We start from the raw sequence: 19,570 nt of genomic DNA on the forward strand, positions 1-19,570 counted from the left end.
TTTTTTTTGAGACAGGGTTTCTCTGTGTAGCCCTGGCTGGCCTTGAACTCAGATATCTGCCTGTCTCTGCCTCCCAAGTGTTGGGATTAAAGGTGTGTGCCATCACTGCCTGGCCATTTTTAAAACTCTTAATGAATTTTAAACGTCTTAGAATTGTCATATTACAATTACTATATGCATGTTATAAATAATATTTTATACAACTCATATTATAACACTATGATTTTCTAATTGAGAAAACACATATATGGTGAAATGAAACAGATTTCTCAAAGGTAGTAAAAGGAAGAATGGTGCCTGTGCTTGATATTATCAGGCTATATACTGGTGGACCATCTGCCTTCTCTACTCTTATGAAAAGATATAGTGTGATTGTCACCATCTATAGAAAATACACACAGTCATTAAGATCAGTGATACTCCTCATAATAAGAAACACATCATACAGAGTGGTAACTACATGGAAGTCACTATATAGATGCGCAACCCTTGCTTCTTATAAAACACCAAGTGATAGATTTCAATAAATTTTACTTTTCTGTTTATATTTTAAAGTGTCATACAATAATGGCATTTGGATTAATATATAAAAATTATAGTATCTATTAAACCCCGCAAAAATTTAATTGTTTAAATAGTTAAAAGTTTACAACCCTGTGAAATTCTCAAAAATTCTATTCTATATGCTCTTATAATATATGCCTACTAATTAGATTCCAATGAATACATTTACAGGATATTATAGTTGTGCTAGTATGAATAAATATTAATACTGTTAGAAATAACAGTATTGGAAATTATTTGAGCCTTATGAAAAACTGAATTTGTAAACATAGCTGTGTTCAAAGGATGCATAATGAAAAATATGTGACTGTGTTAACCTGTAAAATATATTGTCATATTTCCCCTCTTCTCTATAAAACACTCACATTTCATGAGTTTAATTTTTCTCCAAGGAATTATCTCGCTCAATAAATGTGAAGAAGTCTTACAAATTAAATCCAGTAGGGTAAACACTTTTCTAAAAGCACTATATTTAACTAGCTCCTATTGACAACTGTTACTAACATTATACAATATGCAATACATGTTGCAACATTCCCCACAGGCATCATGTGAAATTATTACTGTGAGACTTACAAACTATATTCCTTTTACTTTATTCACAAACTGCTTGAAGGTTTACTGGACTAAAAAGAGAACTCAATGCATTTCATTCTTGTGATAATAATACATATAGACTTGTATTGACATTAAGAAATCATGTTTTGAAATAACATTTAATTCTCAGAATGCAATAATAACCCTTCTAAAACTGGTTACTAATCCCAAGTTTTCACTGAAAAAAAAAAAAAAAAAAGAAAAGAAAACAAAACAAAAACCTAACATCTAAAGTCAAAGTTCTTTCAACACAAAACCAGAAACAACTACTCATAAAATTTGTTTTGGAAAACTGATATTATCTTTCACAAGGTATTTAGGAACACATGGGGTTTCCACTAAGAAGTACACAGAAAGACATAGCTGATTGAGATAGTCTACCTGGACTCTTTCATTTTTCTGCTTTCTATATCTATAATGCTAAGGCAGTTTCTCTCTCAGGCCTCAGTGTCCTGATGACTAAGCAGTGGAGTAGTATTAAGTCATCTGTCCAACCAGTGCTAAGTCTTATGAAGCCAACCCCTACTTAAAACCATATTAAGGGGCTGGTGAGATGGCTCAGTGGGTAAGAGCACCCGACTGCTCTTCCGAAGGTCCAGAGTTCAAATCCCAGCAACCACATGGTGGCTCACAACCATCTGTAACAAGATCTGGCGCCCTCTTCTGGAGTGTCTGAAGACAGCTACAGTGTACTTACATATAATAAATAAATAAAAAAAAACATATTAAAAAAAATGATAGTAGGGGGACTGGAGAGATGGCTCAGCAGTTAAGAGGTCTTTTGGAGTTTCTGAGTTCAAATCCCACATGGTGGCTCACAACCATCTGTGATGAGATCTGATGCCCTCTTCTGGTTGAGTCTGAAGACAGCTACAGTGTACTTAGATATAATAATAAATAAATCTTTTTTTTTAAAATGATAATAGAAGTTTCAACCAAAAATGGATAGCATTAATACCTGAATATTAACCATGAATAAGTAAATGGCTATTGAAAAAGGTTCTGAAGTTAGAATGCACTGAAGGTGGAATTAGGTAGAATTCACTACGTATAAGCCCACAAAGCTGTTCCAAAGATTTGTAAGGGATTTTGCAACATAGGCTAGTCAACAAAGTATGTTTTGTTGTATAAGCAAAGAAATCATAATTTATATGTATAGGGGCTGATGTGGCTCATAACTTATCTTTCACACGTAGTCATAAAGCCAGCTGTAATTTATGTAAGATAGCACAAATAAGAATACATGGCTGTGTCCATAAAAGGGAAAGGGTCAGAAAACATATTTCCTTTATAGTGCCAAATGGGGAACTGAGTTTGACATATATCACACAATTTAGTTCCAAAATGCAACCTTGAAAAACTTGACCCAACTTGCACTTTCAGAGAAAGATTTCAGGTTAAAAAAAAAAAAAATACCAGAATGTTAACCTAAGATCAAAAAGAAAAAAAAAAAGTTATGATTGCTTGTAAAATAAAATCTGTTATTTGTAACAATACTAATAAAAATAATTTGAAATATCACATTTTCAAGCAGCAACTGAAAAATGAAAGAAGACACTGAAAACTTTTAAATTATCTAAACTCATTTTATAAAAGGTATGTAACATTTTCTCATTAGGGTTGTAAAAGCAGAAAGGTGTATACAAACAAGATCCTACATAAAACTTTAGATTATTCATTATTATACGTGATTTTTACAAATCTATAATCATATCACAGATAAATAACTTCCAGTAACATAAAATTCCAGAATAAAACAGCTGTTGCTGCCTGATTATTATGTATGGAAAAAATTTCAAACTGCATAGCATATGAATAACAACTATAAAAAATATGAACTTGAATGTCAAACAGAAAGGTTACAGAGATGATGTTTGCTCATTCATAAGTGATCTTAGGGAAAAAACACCCTTCATTTAGTATATAATACAACTTGTTTAGTTTTACAAAATACAATGCCAAATTCTTAACCATCCCAGTAGCAGAAAATGAAATTAGCGAAGAGAACATGAATTTGAGTTAATGTAAGTATTTTTAGAAATATAATATTACTCCTTTACAAATAATACATTAACTCCCTAATCAGGGCTATGAACAGCTTTAAGCACATCATTGCAAGTACAATAATGTGCCACTTATCCAAGGGATATTTTTTCACATAGTTGAAAACCAGGAAGTATAAGCACCCAAGACATTACAAAATTTACTGCCCAATTTCTTGCTAAAGACTTTCTTATGCTAATAGTACAGGTATTATAGGCAAGTTTATTTATCTTGTTTTCTGACCCTCTGCATATTACGAATAGCAGATAAGATATTTTGAGAGAGATACCAGCGTTCCAAACAAGTTTTGTGAACAGTTATTTCTGGTTTGTGCTGAGAAAATTTTAACTACTAAATGTTATGTTTTTGTTTTCTTTTCTTTTTTATTTAGTACATTATGTGGACAGAAAGCGCTTGCTGACAGTGCAGTGAGACAGCCTGACAAGAAGAAGGGAGACGCGGGAATGACAACAGCACAGTAGAGAGGCATAGGCCTAACCACCTCAGTAGCCTTCAAGGGCACTGCTGAATTACAATGGACTGTAATAAATAATGATTGTGATACCTGTAAATTTTAATATAGCATAGCAAGGAATGTGTTTAAAAGATAATAAACGATAGTTAAAACAAAGTTTTAGTTCTAAAAGAAAGTAGCCGAGGACACACAGCACTGCATAGTAGAGTGTGCTGAATAAAGGACACATGACTGAAGACATTTGTAAACAGTGGTTAACCTTTTCCTATGAGACTCCCTTATAAAGTACTGAAGACGAATTCAACAAGATATCACAAACATTTTTATTTTGAATGACGGAATCTCTCGTTTCCTTAGGAGCTAAGTCAGCTATAGTCTTGTTTTATAAAAGTTACTTTAATTTTACATATATATGTGGAATAATAGTACAGTAATTCAATAAAACATGTATGTGATGCATAATGACCAAACCAAGATAACAGGCATTTCCATCTCCTTCAGCATGGCTTTGTGTATGTGATTAATACATGATAATTTTATATATTTGTGAGGTACAATGGTATTTCAATACATGTAAAACAAAGATTAATGGTTAGTAATATATATTTTCACTCCTCAACTACACATACAAACATACACATACACACACACAAACCTTTTAAAAGTCAGCATTATGGGAACACAAAAGAAAAGTCGTAACCAAGGGTAGAAGAGGAAAAAGACACAATCATCCAAGTGTGCAGAGTTTTGGTTGGACAGGAGCAACAGGCTTAATGAATGTATATATTTATATGCAGTGATGGGTATGTTAATCATTTCAACTATAGATTTGACAATGTATATAGATCATAATATCATATTTTGTTCTTAACTTATATAATTATTTTCAAAAAATTTGAAAGGTAAAGACTACCATTAAAGTATAAAAAGATATCTTTAATAAAGAGTTAACAGCTTTTTTTCTGAAAGCAGTAAGTTTGTATAACACATATGTTAGAAGAACAAACAGATTTTATCTCAAAATATTTCAACACTTAAATCTTTGCCCATCTTTACAATAAAAGTCATAATTTTGTATTAAGTGCATCTTACATACAAGTTGATTGGCTCTTGGGTAAACTCTGGAATATTTAAAATGCATTTCTTTAACAACCATAACTTAAGTCACCAAAGTTCACATAATTTACTTTCTATAAATCTCATTTTGTTTCCTCTGAGGAATGGATACAGTCCAGCCTCACTGGAATATATGTGGATTACATCTGATTTCCTCTGGTATAACTACATTAGTTACAGTGCTTGCCAACATTTGTCAAGTGATTCTTCCAATAAGAAGAATGATGAGTTTCACTCAGGATTCCATCATTACAGTCTGGTTTCAGGGCAAGTACAGGTGCTTTGTTCCATTTGTCTGGCTGTGTGTGTGTGTGTGTGTGTGTGTGTAAGTGTGTGGGTATAGATTACAATCATCTAGAAATGTACGTTTCTACTAATCGTGTACAGGAAAAACAAGTCATTTCAAAATCCCTTTATAGTTAAATGCCTGAAAATACATCAAGTTTGCATGTATAGAATTATTTTGGGGTACTATTTTAGTTTTTGATAGCTATATATTACAAGCAAACTGGAATATCACAGTTTACCATAATTAGAATGAATATGGGAAATCCAGAAAAGAGAATCCAAAATGTGGGCTCTTAACACATAACCTAGTTCTATTTAGCATTTTCTTGACAAGAGAAAGAATGAAAATGTTTCTGAATTAGACTGAAGAAATAATTATGTTAATTTTGAGAACACGTTCTATTGTGTCCATGATGTGCTTTATTTAGAGCTTTAGGAAGAAGGAGAAAACCTTCAGAGGACACGGGCAGTAGTTTGGAAGACAGTGATGGTGGACATTCAGAATGAAGTAATATGCTCATCACTGGGAAGCTTCAAATGAGAAAAATAGATGAGGCAGAAGCAGGTTTGCAAATGTAAAAGAAAAGCACAGTATATTTGCCTGTATTTTCCCCTGACTTGAAATAGATGAGAGAGAGAGAGAGAGAGAGAGAGAGAGAGAGAGAGAAAGAGAGAAAGAGAGAAAGAGAGAAAGAGAGAATGAGAATCAGACAAGTGGAAGCCTTCTGTGATATACTCAGACTAATTCTATTTTAGAAGACTGATGAAGAACAGAACAACTTGAAACTATATAGAACATCAATGCATCAATGACTCTTAAGTAAGGGAGCAACAGGAAATAAGCCATTAAAGACCTTTTAATATCTGAGTTATAAATTGCTCCTAAATGTCTGTGAACAGGCTTAAAGCATAAGAAAAGGAAGAAGAAAAATCAGAAGCCAAATATCAATTAAGCAATAGTAAGTAAATGATAAATATATCATTTTCTATCTCAGTATCTTTCTTGCCTTGTTACATAGTATGTCAAGCTATTAACTCTATTACCTTTAAATATAATACATACTGCATAATGAATGAAAAGATTTAAAATGATCAAAAACTTCTCTTTTTCTCTGGTACAAGGCAAAGTATAAGCAATGAACTCAAACTTACCTCTTTCAGGCTAGGAGCAAGAGAAAACAGCCAGGTTGTCTACATTCTCAGTATTAAATTGATATAAAGTGATTAAGCTATAGTAAAAACCACAGAGAAAATTGTATAAGGTAGAAACAAGTGAGGTAGCAAGGGATTCAGAAGCCAAAGGACCCTGGCCACCAGTCTTCTTAAAAAAATACAGCCAGGGCTATACAGAGAAACCCTGTCTGGAAAAAAACAAAAACAAAACAAAACAAAAAAAATCCTGTCAGATATTACAAAACAAAAGTGTCTGTGTGACTCAGAGCTTCTGGAGGCTTGTGCAGCTCCATCTCTCTAAATATCATTTAGGCTAATTCCTAAGGAAGACTTAGAAATTCCCAGGCTGAGTAGGGGATATTGCTAGGATGTAGCTCAATTGTTTTAAATACACATTCCTATTACCACATGCACATCCACAAACAAAATTAAACAGCAGAATCTTCTAGTGAAGAAACAAGACATGGTAAGCTAAAAAACGGAACCAATCTGAAGTAACTAGATGGAGGTAATTCTGTAGAAGCTTGAACCAAAGTTCTTTTTATAATACTAGTGTTCTCTTTACATTTCCTATGAAGAGAGAAACCCATCCCCAGAATTTCAGGTATATGAGATTAAAACAACTTACAGAAATGCATTTTACAGTTTCAATATTTTCCAGCTTCATTACTTATGAAGACATGTTTCTTTACAATTTTTCATTTTTCATTTGCTAAACCTAGTGGGTACACTCCTCATAAACTTTAGGTTAGAACTTCACTTAGAGATTGTCATTTTTAAAACAAGAATGACACCTGCTTACTGCATTAGAACAATTTAATAAAGCTGATTAACAAACCCTTTATCACATGCTGTTATGTTTTTATAAAAGTGTATCTATGTTTATTTTCATTTTTAATGGGGCTAAGTATGAGTATTACATGCTTAAGGAATATATAGATATATAAATAGCAAGCCATAATTCTGTTCTTGGAATTTCTCTGAGAAGTAGTATAGTGATTAAAATGTAAGTTTAAAATGTTGTTCAAATTCTAAGTTCAAATCCTACTTATTCTGTCTGTCACCCTTAAGACTATTTTGTTTTTGATGCCCTGTTTGTCTAGCTAAAACTATAGAATGCACATGGGGCTGTATCTATCTTAGAATTGATATAAATTGTAAAAAAAAATATAGTCAATCATGATACAAACATATATCTGGTACTTAGTATATATCATCTATTATTATAATCACTAATGTGGAATAAACAGTAAATAATATGAAATTGCTAATCTATAGAGAAATGCAGGGCTCTATCTAAACAATGGTACAAATGTGTCACTGCAGGAATGAGCCACTAAAAGAAACACAGTACGATCTGAGTTACAATCTGAAGGATGAAGGATTTAAATAATTGTCAAGGCCACTCTAGTTGAAAGGACTCATATACACAAAGGCATAAAGGCACAAGACAAAATAATCAGAGTAGTTACGTAACTCCTAAGGGAGAAGGGGAGAAGAAGAAATCTACCAAAGAGGAAAAAAACAGTGCTGTGGAACATTAAATGGGAAACTTCTCTAGAAGGGGAAAGAAAAGGGGATGGGAGATCAGGGTAAAGGAGGGAATATGGGAAGGGACAGCAGCTAATACTAAAGGCCCTTTGAAAAAGCACAAGGAAATCTACTACCGTAGAGGCTTGCTAAGATAATGGAGGAGACAGCATCCCAGCTAGACATTTTACGCTACCAAGTAAAAGCTCCAAGTGACAGGAATAAGTTACAGCGTACTGAGTCATTGGCCAAAGGGGTCCCACAGATGCTCCCACCAAACATCAAAGCTCACTGCCATGGTTATTGGTTGTTCGCCACAACCTGATGGTAAAGTTCTATTTCTGAAGACAATACCTGTGCCATTGAACAGCCCAACTAGAAGCTGCACCCTAACTGATGCACGTTCATGGTGCTAAGAAGTAGGTCGTCTGTAGAGTACTGGAGGAGAGAACTAATAATCAGTGTCATCCATCTATACACCCTGTGGCCCCCTATGGCCCAGAATAGAGACCAGACTGCAATATATACTGTTATTGTGGCCCAAATGTTATGGGAGCGAGCAACCACCTTTTGATTGGATTTGAGGTCTACTTCATGAGACGAAAACAATACCTAAATGTTCTTTAACTGACAATAAAAATGTGTTTCATATGAACTATGAAATACTATTCAGTTGAAAAGAAAAAGGAAATCATAAACTCTGCAGGGAAATGGATAGAACCAGAAAAGGTCACACTGAATTGAGGTAACCCAGGCTCAGAAAGACAAATGTCACAGTTCTCTCTGATCTATATTTGTTGAACTATGACAAAGAAAAAAAAATAGTCACATGTCACAATCATGTAAAGCATTAATACATCACAGAGATTTAAAAATAAATGCTCCACATGGTAAACTGAATCACATGTTGTTACAGTTCGAACATGAAGTATTTGCCACAGTTCTGTGTACTGAACACTTGCTTCCCAGCTGTGGCGCTATTTTGCTATGGTCTGGAAACTTGAACTCGCACCTACCTAGAGGAAGTGAGACACAGAAGGGAAACCCACTTCTCCCTAGGGTACTGGGTAAATATTAAGCACTGTAAAAATCACTATTAAGATTAATGTCAAGTTCTTTTAAGTCCATGCGGTTAGCACTCTTGATGTTCATTTTCTGCAAATAAGCAAAGAAATTGTGTTAAAGTCAGCAATGAATATGAAGGCTGAAGTTGTGGCTCTGCACTAGATCACCCAGCGTACAAGAGGCTGCATGTTCAGTTCCCAGTATGATAGAAAGAAAGGAGAAGTATATCTTTAAAGAGATGCACATCCGCATTCATTGCTTCTATTCACCACACTGGTAGAAGTCCTAGCTAGAACAACTGGACAGGACACGATTTTAATAAAAGATATCCATACTGGTAAAAGCTGGAGTTCATCACTGTTCGCAGATGACAAGATTTTCTGCACAGAACCTTCCAACATTAAGTAATACAACGTATATATGTATCAAAACCTGTATTGTGTCTAATATAGATTTTCTGTATTATATAATCATTAGAAATTTTAATAACTAAGTTTTCAAAGAAGCACGTAGGGGAGAGAAAGAGAGAGAGAGAGAGAGAGAGAGAGAGAGAGAGAGAGAGAGAGAGAGAGAGAGAGAGAATGAATGAATGAGAATACTGTCCTTACATGTGCCTTTCATGCATGTCATTGTTGAAGAGCATAACTCAATGACTCGAACAGCAAAACTTCCTGACTCTTCTGCTGGCACTGTCAAAATGGAGACCTGAAAACCAGGAATACATAACAGAAATAACCGTTAGGTCTCTTCTATTTTGCTCTCTTGATACAGCTAACTTCCAAGTTCCCAAATATCCTTTGATATTTGAAAACAAATTTGGTTTATAATGATTTTATTTGGAGTAAAATATAAAAGATGCAACACACATGTCTCAATATCCAATTTCTTCATCATTTATTGTTTATATGATCCTCCTCAACCACAAATAATTCAAAATTTTAAGACTGATTTCATCCATCACATATCATATACTATTCAGAAAGGAATGCAATTGTAATATTACTGTTAAAATAAAAGCACTCTGGTCCTTGAAATCTGATTATTATCAGTAAGCGACCTTATCTACTATTTATGTTATATGGCTCATATTGTAAAGGCTTTCCATGGCTACCAGACCAATGTTTCTCTGTAGAGCTAAGGTTTCAGTGTTACTCCTCTATCAAATCTTCAATCTGAGAAAATTGTATCCTCTTAAAGAAATGCTAGCAAGAGAAAGCACCACCTTCCCTTTTCCCTACATGTACTGTGGTGACATTCTGACTAGGAAGGCCATATTCATACCCCAAAAAGGAAGCAACTACAACACATTTTTAAAATAGAAATTGTTTTGATAGCAATACTGTCCTACTTGCTATCTATTTTGAGGCTTATGATATCTCAAAAACAGGTCTCCATGTTCCTTTTTACTCCCTCTGCTGCTATTAAGGAGAGAAAATGTACTTTAGCATCAAAGAGAGAAACCACCAAGACATTGAACACTGTGAAATAATGAAATGACTAGGACTAAAAATATGGCCATAACTGAAAATGTTCCTTTAATTACTCAACCAACATAGAAGAATTTCTTTTGGCTCCTGCAATTATCATGATTTATTACTGAGATACAATCAGTATTGTTCCACTGGAGCACCTCCCTCACCTGAAAGCTGAGATGTTGGCTGCCTGATGTTTCACAGAGGAGATGTTAAGGGAGAATCTAGTCAGCCCTCTACTATCACCATGAAGTGTACCTGGACTGTCTTCTTGTTTTTCCCTGTTCTCTATGCTTCTTAGTTCTACCTTTGATTCAAAGTGAAGATATAAAGAGAAGTGGGAAGAGGGCAAGAAAAAGAGAGGAAGGAAGGAAGGGGCTGGAGGTAATAAAGGACTGTTAACTTTCTCAGATACATGGAGGGAAGATTGGTCTGAAAAAGACTGATGTGAAGCAGGGTGGCCAGTTACAAGGAAGATGGTATACATGGGAACAGTAAATAAACCATGAGAAAGGAAAGAACTGAGACCATATTTATGAAGTACATGGGTACTGTACTGGCTAGTTTTGTGTCAACTTGACACAGGCTGGAGTTATCACAGAGAAAGGAGCTTCAGTTGAGTAAATGCCTCCCTGAGATCTAACTGTAAGGCATTTTCTCAATTAGTGATCAAGGGGGAAAGGCCCCTTGTGGGTGGGACCATCTCTGGGCTGGTAGTCTTGGTTCATAAGAGAGCAGGCTGAGCAAGCCAGGGGAAGCAAGCCAATAAAGAACATCCCTCCATGGCCTCTGCATCAGCTCCTTCTTTGTGACCTGCTTGAGTTCCAGTCCTGACTTCCTTGGTGATGAACAGCAGTATGGAAGTGTAAGCCAAATAAACCCTTCCCTCCCCAACTTGCTTCTTGGTCATGATGTTTGTGCAGGAATAGAAACCCTGACTAAGACAAAAAGGTTGAGGAGATGTCAGAGAGAAGGAAGTTTGTGAGGCTTGAACAGTATCAGGTCTGTTCTCTGCAACTGTGAGCACAAGATGACAAGCAGTGGGACAACAGAAGACAGTGGCTTCACCTTTAAGTGAAGAAATCTCTTGACAGAAACCCAAAAGACCTTTGACATATGGTCCTGGTACCACTCAGGCCTCCAGGAGGTGGCCTCCAGCACTGATGTGAAGTTGAGACTATGGGGACACACAAAATCATTTGTTGTGTGTGCAGAGAGAAGTATAATGTAGTTGGATGAAGGGAGAATTTTGATATTAAATGATAGGATAAAAAAGAGCCTCAGATATGCAGAGAAGGACTGTCAGTGTTATGAGGAAGGCACAGGGCATGGAAGCCAAAGATAGCAAAAAAAAATGTTGTCAAAATCATCAGGAAAGTTCTGGCAGAAACATTAAAAAGTGTCAGAGCCTGACAAATACAGAGGTTGATGCTCACAGCAGGGAGCAACAGTGTCAACAAGCTAGACCCCCTGGAGCTCCGGGAGACTGGACCACCGACCAAAGAATACACACGGAGGGACCCATGGCTCTGGTAGCATATGTGGCAGTGGATGGCCTTGTTGAACATCAATGAGAGGAGAGGCCCTTGGGCCTGAAGGTGTTCGATGCCCCAGTGTAGGGGAATGCCAGGGCTGGAAGTTAGAAGTGGGTGGGTGGGGTGAACACCCTCAAAGAGGCAGGGGGAGGGGGAATGGGATAGGAGGTTTCCGAAGGGGAGACCTGGAAAGGGGAAAGCATTTGAAATGTAAATAAAGAAAATATCCAATAAAAAATATATATACAAAAAAAAAGATTTATTTGAAAGGAAAAAAAAAGTGCCCCCCTGACACTGACTATCATAGTTTTTTAATATATTCAGTAAGAAAAATTGTAGTGGAAGTGTATGGGCAGAAGCTGCATTGTGGTTTAGAAATGACTGAATTTAGGAGCTGGAAGCAGCAAGAGTCTTGTACAGAAAATACTATTTAAAGGGGAGAGAATGAGCATTCCGTACAGATGGAGACAAAGTCAAAAGAACAGGTTGTTTTCTTTGTTTTTGATTTAAAAACTCAGTGGATGTGTCTGTATGTGTATATGAAAGAATGAGTTTTATGTATGTGTGCTCACTCAATTGCTCATGTATGTATCAAAGGTACCTGTGAAGGAGGTTACCAAAAGACAAGGGAGAGACAGATTCCTCAGTCATGTTACACACATCTCATGAAATGTAGGGTAGACGTTCAAGTTCCTTTGTGCATGGTGGGTATTTAATTTTACCCAGAGAAACAAGAAGATGAACAGAGCAGGTTAGAAAGTGAAGACTGGTACTAGCCATGGAGGTGAATGAGCAAGTGATCAAAAGCCATTGGGAGAATTTGTAAGGTGAACAGGACCCAGCAGAGTCCAGCTGAAACCGCAACTATGTGGGAGGGCCAATCTGTTTGGTTACATAGTTTCTTAAGTGGCCCTCACTGATACAGATACAATTAATAACCAGACATAGGAAAGAGGAGTTCCTCTGTTGCTGCAGAGGAAGGCTCTAGCAACATGGGAACTGCAGGTGTTAGGATATCCACCATTGCATCTATGGCAAAGGAAAGGAAGAAAGTAGAAGATAGATGATAATATTCAGAAGATATAGGGGGATAATGGTTTATATGTCTATGAACAGACAGAATGGTAATAAAAGATTAAAAGAGATGAGAGAGCTGGAGCAGATTCATGATCCTGTAAGTCTACAATCTTCAGACTTGACTGGATTATTGGTGCTGCTTAAGAAAACATACATAGAACAGTGCATTCCATGAAGTGATTAACGCATGTTTTTCTTTGAGGTTTGAACTTGCTTGTAAGCATACTTGAGAGAGGACTTCACTTGTAATTTAAAGATCAGAATTCGTCAATTCCCAAACTTAGTCTCATTTTCATCTCTTATTTCAATGTAAGCCACATTTCTAAGGGCAGTACTTTGCCTGGTTCATCTCTGATTTTGGTTGGAGTTCAACACATAAATTACTCTTTCTTACCTGAGTAGGTCAACTCCTTTGCTGACTGTTTAAACAGATAAAATACACAGCAACTTTTTAAAGATAGCCCTCTTCGCTTCCACATCACTCTTCAGGGGCTATATTTCACAGCCTAGCTTCTTCCAAAAATTGCCTTTACTTGCTCTCTTTGTAGTTCTGTTTCCCTGTCACCCTGAGATATATTCACAAACCCTATGGTTTAATGGGAGACCCAGACCTATCAACCAACAGTGGCAGACCAATGTGCAAAGTGAAACATCAATTGCTATATTATTTCCTTAAACTATACCACACTAATTCTTGTCACACTGAACTACACTTCCTATTTGTCTGTACCTGTACCCCTATGTACCCCTAGGCTGTGTGGTATTTGAAGGCAGACATGCTCTCATAGGTATCAGTGTCTTTTAGGAGGCCAGGACTCGGGCTGCTGAGCAAAAGGCACTTGTTTGCCAAGTAATTAAATGAAAGCTCACTCTTACAGATTTAATACACAGCATAGGGGCCGTGGTTACAAATGCTATAATATAAATGTAAAATCTGCTAAGAGTGGGCTTTCACTGTTCTTGCCATAAAAATGCTATGTAAAGACAGACATGTTAATTAGTGCAGGAATAAATTCACATGTACATGCATTTCTTAAAATATACAGCTTTTATACTAAGAAGAAAAACAAACAGGACTGAATCACCTGTTGATCTGAATCCGTTTTTAGTACCGATCCATCTGTAATCAGGACTGCCCTGGAAATTTGCCTGTAATGCACAAAAGAGGAAAGCAGTGATTGAGATTCCACGGATAAGTTTCATTTATTGTTATGTAACCAGCAGAAGGCATGTTTCAAAGATTTAAGTAAGGATAAAAGTGTCAAAACCCAGTCAAGTTCGGCTTTAATCTTTTCTTGGCTCAAGAAAGAAGGATGCATGACCTACAGACAAACTCCAGCTGAGGCAAAGGAGAAGAAATTCTGCTGGGCTTCCCTAAAAACAGAACCAAGTAGGGAAGAATGGTAAGAAATAAGAATATACCTTTGCTTTCATAAACCTCTGCATAGTACTTGAAAAACAGAATTATCTGGTTTTATGTGGAGGTCCTTGATCCATTTGGACTTGAGCTTTGTACAAGGAGATAAGAATGGTTTGATCTGCATTTTTCTACATGCTGACCTCCAGTTGAACCAGCACCATTTGTTGAAAATGCTGTCTTTTCTCCACTGGATGATTTTAGGTCCTTTGTCAAATATCAAGTGACTATAGGTGTTATGGGTTCATTTCTGGGTCTTCAATTCTATTCCACTGATCTTCTTGCCTGTCTCTGTACCAGTACCATATAGTTTTTACCAATATTTCTGCATAATACAGTTGAAACTTATAGAGGAGAAAATGGGGAAGTTGAACACATGGGCACAGGGGAAATTTTCCTGAACAAAACACCAATATCTTGTGCTCGAAGATCAACAACTGACAAATAGGACCTCATAAAATTGCAAAGCTTATGCAAGGCAAAGGATACTGTCTATAGGAAAAAACTGCAACCAACAGATTGGGAAAAGATCTTTACCAATCCTACATCTGATAGAGGGCTAATATCCAATATGTACAAAGAACTCAAGAAGTTAGACTCCAGAGAACCAAATATCTATATTTTAAAAATGGGGTACAGAGCTAAACAAAGAATTCTCAACTAAGGAATACCAAATGGTTGAGAAGCACCTAAAGAAATGTTCAACATCCTTAGTCATCAGGGAAATGCAAATCAAAACAGCCTTGAGATTCCACCTCACACTAGTCAGACTGGTGAAGATCAAAAATTCAGGTGACAGCAGATGCTGGTGAGAAAGAGAACACTCCTCCATTGTGGGTGGGATTGCAAGCTGGTACAACCACTCTGAAAATTAGTCTGGTGGTTCCTTACAAAATTGGACATAGTGGTATAGCTTAGGACCCAGCTATACCACTCCTCAGCATATACCCAGAATAATCTTCAATATATAACAAGGACACATGCTCTACTATGTTCATAGCAGCCTTATTTATAATAGCCAGAAGCTGGAAAGAACCCAGATGTCCCTCAACAGTGGAAATGGATAGAGAAAATGTGCTACATTTACACAATGGAGTACTACTCAGCTATTAAGAACAGTGAATTTATGAAATTCTTAGGCAAATGGATGGAACTAGAAAATATCATCCTGAGTGAGGTAACCCAATCACAAAAGAACACACATGGTATGCACACACTGACAAGTCAATATTAGCCCAGAAACTTGGAATACCTAAGATACAATTCATAGTCCACATGAAGCTCATGAAGGAGGAGGACCAAAGTGCGGGTGCTTTGGTCCTTCTTAAGAAAGCAGAACAAAATACTCACAGGAAGAAATACAGAGACAAAGTGTAGAGCAGAGACTGAAGGAAAGGCCATCCAGAGACTGTCCCACCTGGGGATACATCCCATATACAGTCAAAACACTTTTGTGGATGCCAACCAATGCTTGCTGACAGAAGCCTGATATAGCTGTCTCCTGAGAGGCTCTACCAGTGCCTAACAAATACAGAGGTGGATGCTCTCAGCCAAACATTGTGCTCAGCACAGGGTTCCCAATGGAGGAGTTAGAGAAGGAGCAACCCCATAGGAAGAACATCTATATCAACCAACCAGAACCCATAGACCTCCCAGGGACTAAAACACCAACCATGAAGGGATCCATGGCTCCAGCTGCATATGTAGCAGAGGATGGCCTTGTCAGGCATCAATGGGAGGAGAGGCCCTTGGTCCTGTGAAGGGTCGATGGATGCCCCAGTGTAGGGGAATTCGAGGGCAGGGAGGCAGGAGTGGGTGGGTGGGGGAACACCCTCATAGAAGCAGGGGGAGGGGGATGGAACAGGAGCTTTTGGGGGGAGCGATAAAGGGGATGACATTTGAAATATAAATAAGGAAAATATCCAATAAAAAAAGAAAAAAGAAAAACAGAACCATGAGAATGGACAGAAGTTGTCTCTTCCCTTGTGTAATGGGGTGTAGGATACCTTACCTGTATTGTACACTGGAACATGTATTCTCAGAAAGGTAACTGTCTTCAATAACGAAATGTTTAGAGATTATCCTTTGACCAAACTGATCTATAATTGCTTTACATCTATAAAGAAGATAAGCATAGAGAAAAGATCATATTAATGAAATAATTGAGAAAATTAAATAATGAACAGCTGGTTCTGAATTTGAAACCTTGTAAAGCTTTAAAAAATTGCCAACTACTCTACATTTTCTGACACTGAACTAGACATATTCCAGCTGTTATTCTGACACTTTTTAAACTGTACATAAATGTATTGCCATTAGTCTGTAAGTGTAAGTCCAGTAAAGCATCATTACATAATTCCAAGCTTTCCTCACATTTGGAAACATAGAAGCTGTTTCTTTGTTTAGAAAATCGGCTTTCTTTTTTACCACCTTTAACAGTTCTAAGAGGAAAAGAAAGCTGATTAAATATCGTGTTGTATCACTCACAGCCTGTAAAAGCCACTAAAGGCTTTTATTTTTCTGTTAAGTGTTGCTTTCTCTTTTGTTCAAGAATAGCTATCTGGTCATGCGTTTGATAATGTTTTAAACAGAAAAAAGGGGATAGAGCTTCTTTTAATATCTGTTTCCACTTTACTTCAAAGGATAATCATGGAAAGATTTCTTTCAAGTGCTCTTTCCAAATAAGGAAAACACTTATGCATGGACATTCTCAGGTCTCTGTCATCTGATATGTGTTGGGACAATGAATCATATAGAACCCTCCATTGACCTTCTTTCAATGTGTCTAGATAAAAGGATGAAAATTAGAATCCATCTCCTTGCAGTGCCACAAGTTATAAATGTACTTTATAGGGCTCATTATCCAAACTAATGGACTAAGGGCGACATCCTTGAAACGGACTTACCAGCACTGACAAAGCCTCTATGCAATATTTCAGGAACTATATGCAAATGACTGTTATGTTTGCTATATCTTTTTTATTATGGAAATATCAATTTGCTTTTGTCACAGCTTCTTTTGGTACCAGAATTATTTTATTAGAAATAAACTTATATGCTGGTCCTCATAAAAATGTAAGCAAATTATTTCACATTCATATCATATATAAAATATTCTGCTATAAGCTTGGTCTTCATGTGGATCCCCCAACAAGTGGAGCAGGGGCTGTCCCTTAGACTGTTACCTGCCTGCCTGCCTATGCATCTCACATCCCTAAATGGGACCACCTTGTCTGTCCTCAGTGGGAGAGGATGATCCTGTAGAAACTTGATGTGTATGGGGAGTTGTTTGGTGGGAGGTGAAATCCAGAGGGGAGCTTTCCCTTCCCAAAAGTCTTCCCTTTTGGTAGAATGGGGGAAGAATTTGTGTGAGGGGTACTGGGAGGAGAGGAGGGGCTGATATTGGGTTGTAAAGTGAATAAATAAAGTTAAAACTAACTAAATAAAATATTCTGCTATAAATTGAAGTATCCTCAATTGCTCTAAATAAGCAAAATAAGGGATTTATTAACAGGAAGAATTAAAATTAAAATCATGGAACTGAATTTGTATTTCATTGATACTATTGAGGAAATGGCATACCACTGCTGGCAGGTTAGACAATTATGTTTAGTGATGTTATATACATACATGTAAACATTTAAGCAATTTTAATATAAATCTGTGGTATTAATACTTACATGATGTCTCTCCATTTGCCTACACTTCAAATCTCCTGAATTTCCTTAAACTAGAGCTCATCTTTTTTTGGTTTGTTTTTTTTTTTTGTTTTGTTTTGTTTTTTGTTTTTTTGAGACAGGTTTCTCTGTATAGCTCTGGCTGTCCTGGAACTCACTCTGTAGACCAGACTGGCCTCAAACTCAGAAATCCGCCTGCCTCTGCCTCTCAAGTGCTGGGATTAAAGGCGTGCGCCACCACCGCATGGCTAACTAGAGCTCATCTTATCTACAAAATACTGCATTAAATTAGCACAAAGGACTTACATTAAATATTGGCCAAGATAACTATTGAAAAGTGGAAAGATCAGTTTCTTAAGCATTCATAAACATTTTAAAAATCAAGGGACTTGAAAAAAATGGAGAAGATGTATCTGCTGAATTGTCATGGTACACTGATTATATTTGTCCTGTATATTTCTCACTGGCAAGCATTTCTTACTTTTAAGAAGTTATAGAAATTGAAGGGGGAATAATGAAGGCAGGAAAATAAATGGGAATATAACCTCCTGTGTATTGATAGGACTTGGGTACACATATTTATTTGTCTTTTGTTTGAACTCAACTGGTGAGTACTTAAAATGGGATGCAACCATAATTATATTTCAAAAGACAATGGAAAACACTGAACTATAGATCAGGATGTTCATATTGAAATGTTAGGGTGAACTTTACTGATATCTGACAGTTACTATGGAATGCATAAAAGATGAATCAATAGATGGCTCAAGGAGTGGGGATCTGTGAAGATGTATGAAGAAGTAGGTAAATTGTGACATTCATTATAGAAATTGAGCAGAAGATATAACAGGTTTTACTTTAAACTCAATGTTGGCAAAGGCTTGAAACTTTTCATGTATAATGTTGGACTAAAACTGAGAAAAGAGTGTTTTTCATATAAATCTTGAACCTTAGTGCCTTTTCAAAGAACTCCCATTATCAAACAAACAAACAAACAAACAAAGCAACCCAGAAATAAACCTAGCCTTCAAGTCAAGTTTATGAAGTCTTTGCTGCTTTGTTTGCTTCCAAAGTCTAATAGAGATCCCTTGGTGACTGGCAGACACTGGTTTCAGGTGTTACAGCATTAGAAAGAATTAATGTAGATAATGCAGAGAGTAACTAATGCAAGCTCAACTATGCAGGGATAAGATGCTAATGAATGTGCTTGTTTATGCAGAAGCTTCAGATGAAACTGATTTCCAAGGGAGGAGGAGGAGCAGGAGAGGGAAACAAATCAGAATCACACCTGGGGGACTTTTCAAATAATAAGTACCCCTGGAGATTCTGATAAGCTTCCGAGTCCCAAGAAAGAATCATAGCGAAGCCTTTGCTACTCCTGCATCTTTATGTTGTGTGACAAAAGTAAGGAGCTACAGATCGAGAAAAATGATGCACATCTGTACAAAGGGAAGTGACAGTTATGGAGGCTCAGTCTTAGTCTGGTAGATGGTAACAAGATGACTCACCTGTTAGCCTCATTCTTGCCCTCAAGTACTGAG

The 19,570-nt window shown here is 36.6% G+C and overlaps 1 protein-coding gene across 1 annotated transcript in view; it reads right to left on the reverse strand.

Annotated features, from left to right (window-relative positions):
• The window catches only part of Chm (CHM Rab escort protein), a 136,281-nt gene that overhangs the window by 16,733 nt on the left and 99,978 nt on the right, over positions 1 to 19,570 (reverse strand). Inside the window, exons 10-12 of the mRNA XM_021153427.2 lie at positions 16,364 to 16,468; positions 14,021 to 14,084; positions 9,460 to 9,556 (exon numbers count right to left, since the gene is read on the reverse strand). Of these exons, the coding sequence (XP_021009086.1) occupies positions 9,460 to 9,556; positions 14,021 to 14,084; positions 16,364 to 16,468 (266 nt within the window). The remainder of the gene's footprint in view (positions 1 to 9,459; positions 9,557 to 14,020; positions 14,085 to 16,363; positions 16,469 to 19,570) is intronic.

Source organism: Mus caroli, chromosome X (assembly GCF_900094665.2).
Source record: "Mus caroli chromosome X, CAROLI_EIJ_v1.1, whole genome shotgun sequence".
Taxonomy (NCBI): domain Eukaryota; kingdom Metazoa; phylum Chordata; class Mammalia; order Rodentia; family Muridae; genus Mus; species Mus caroli.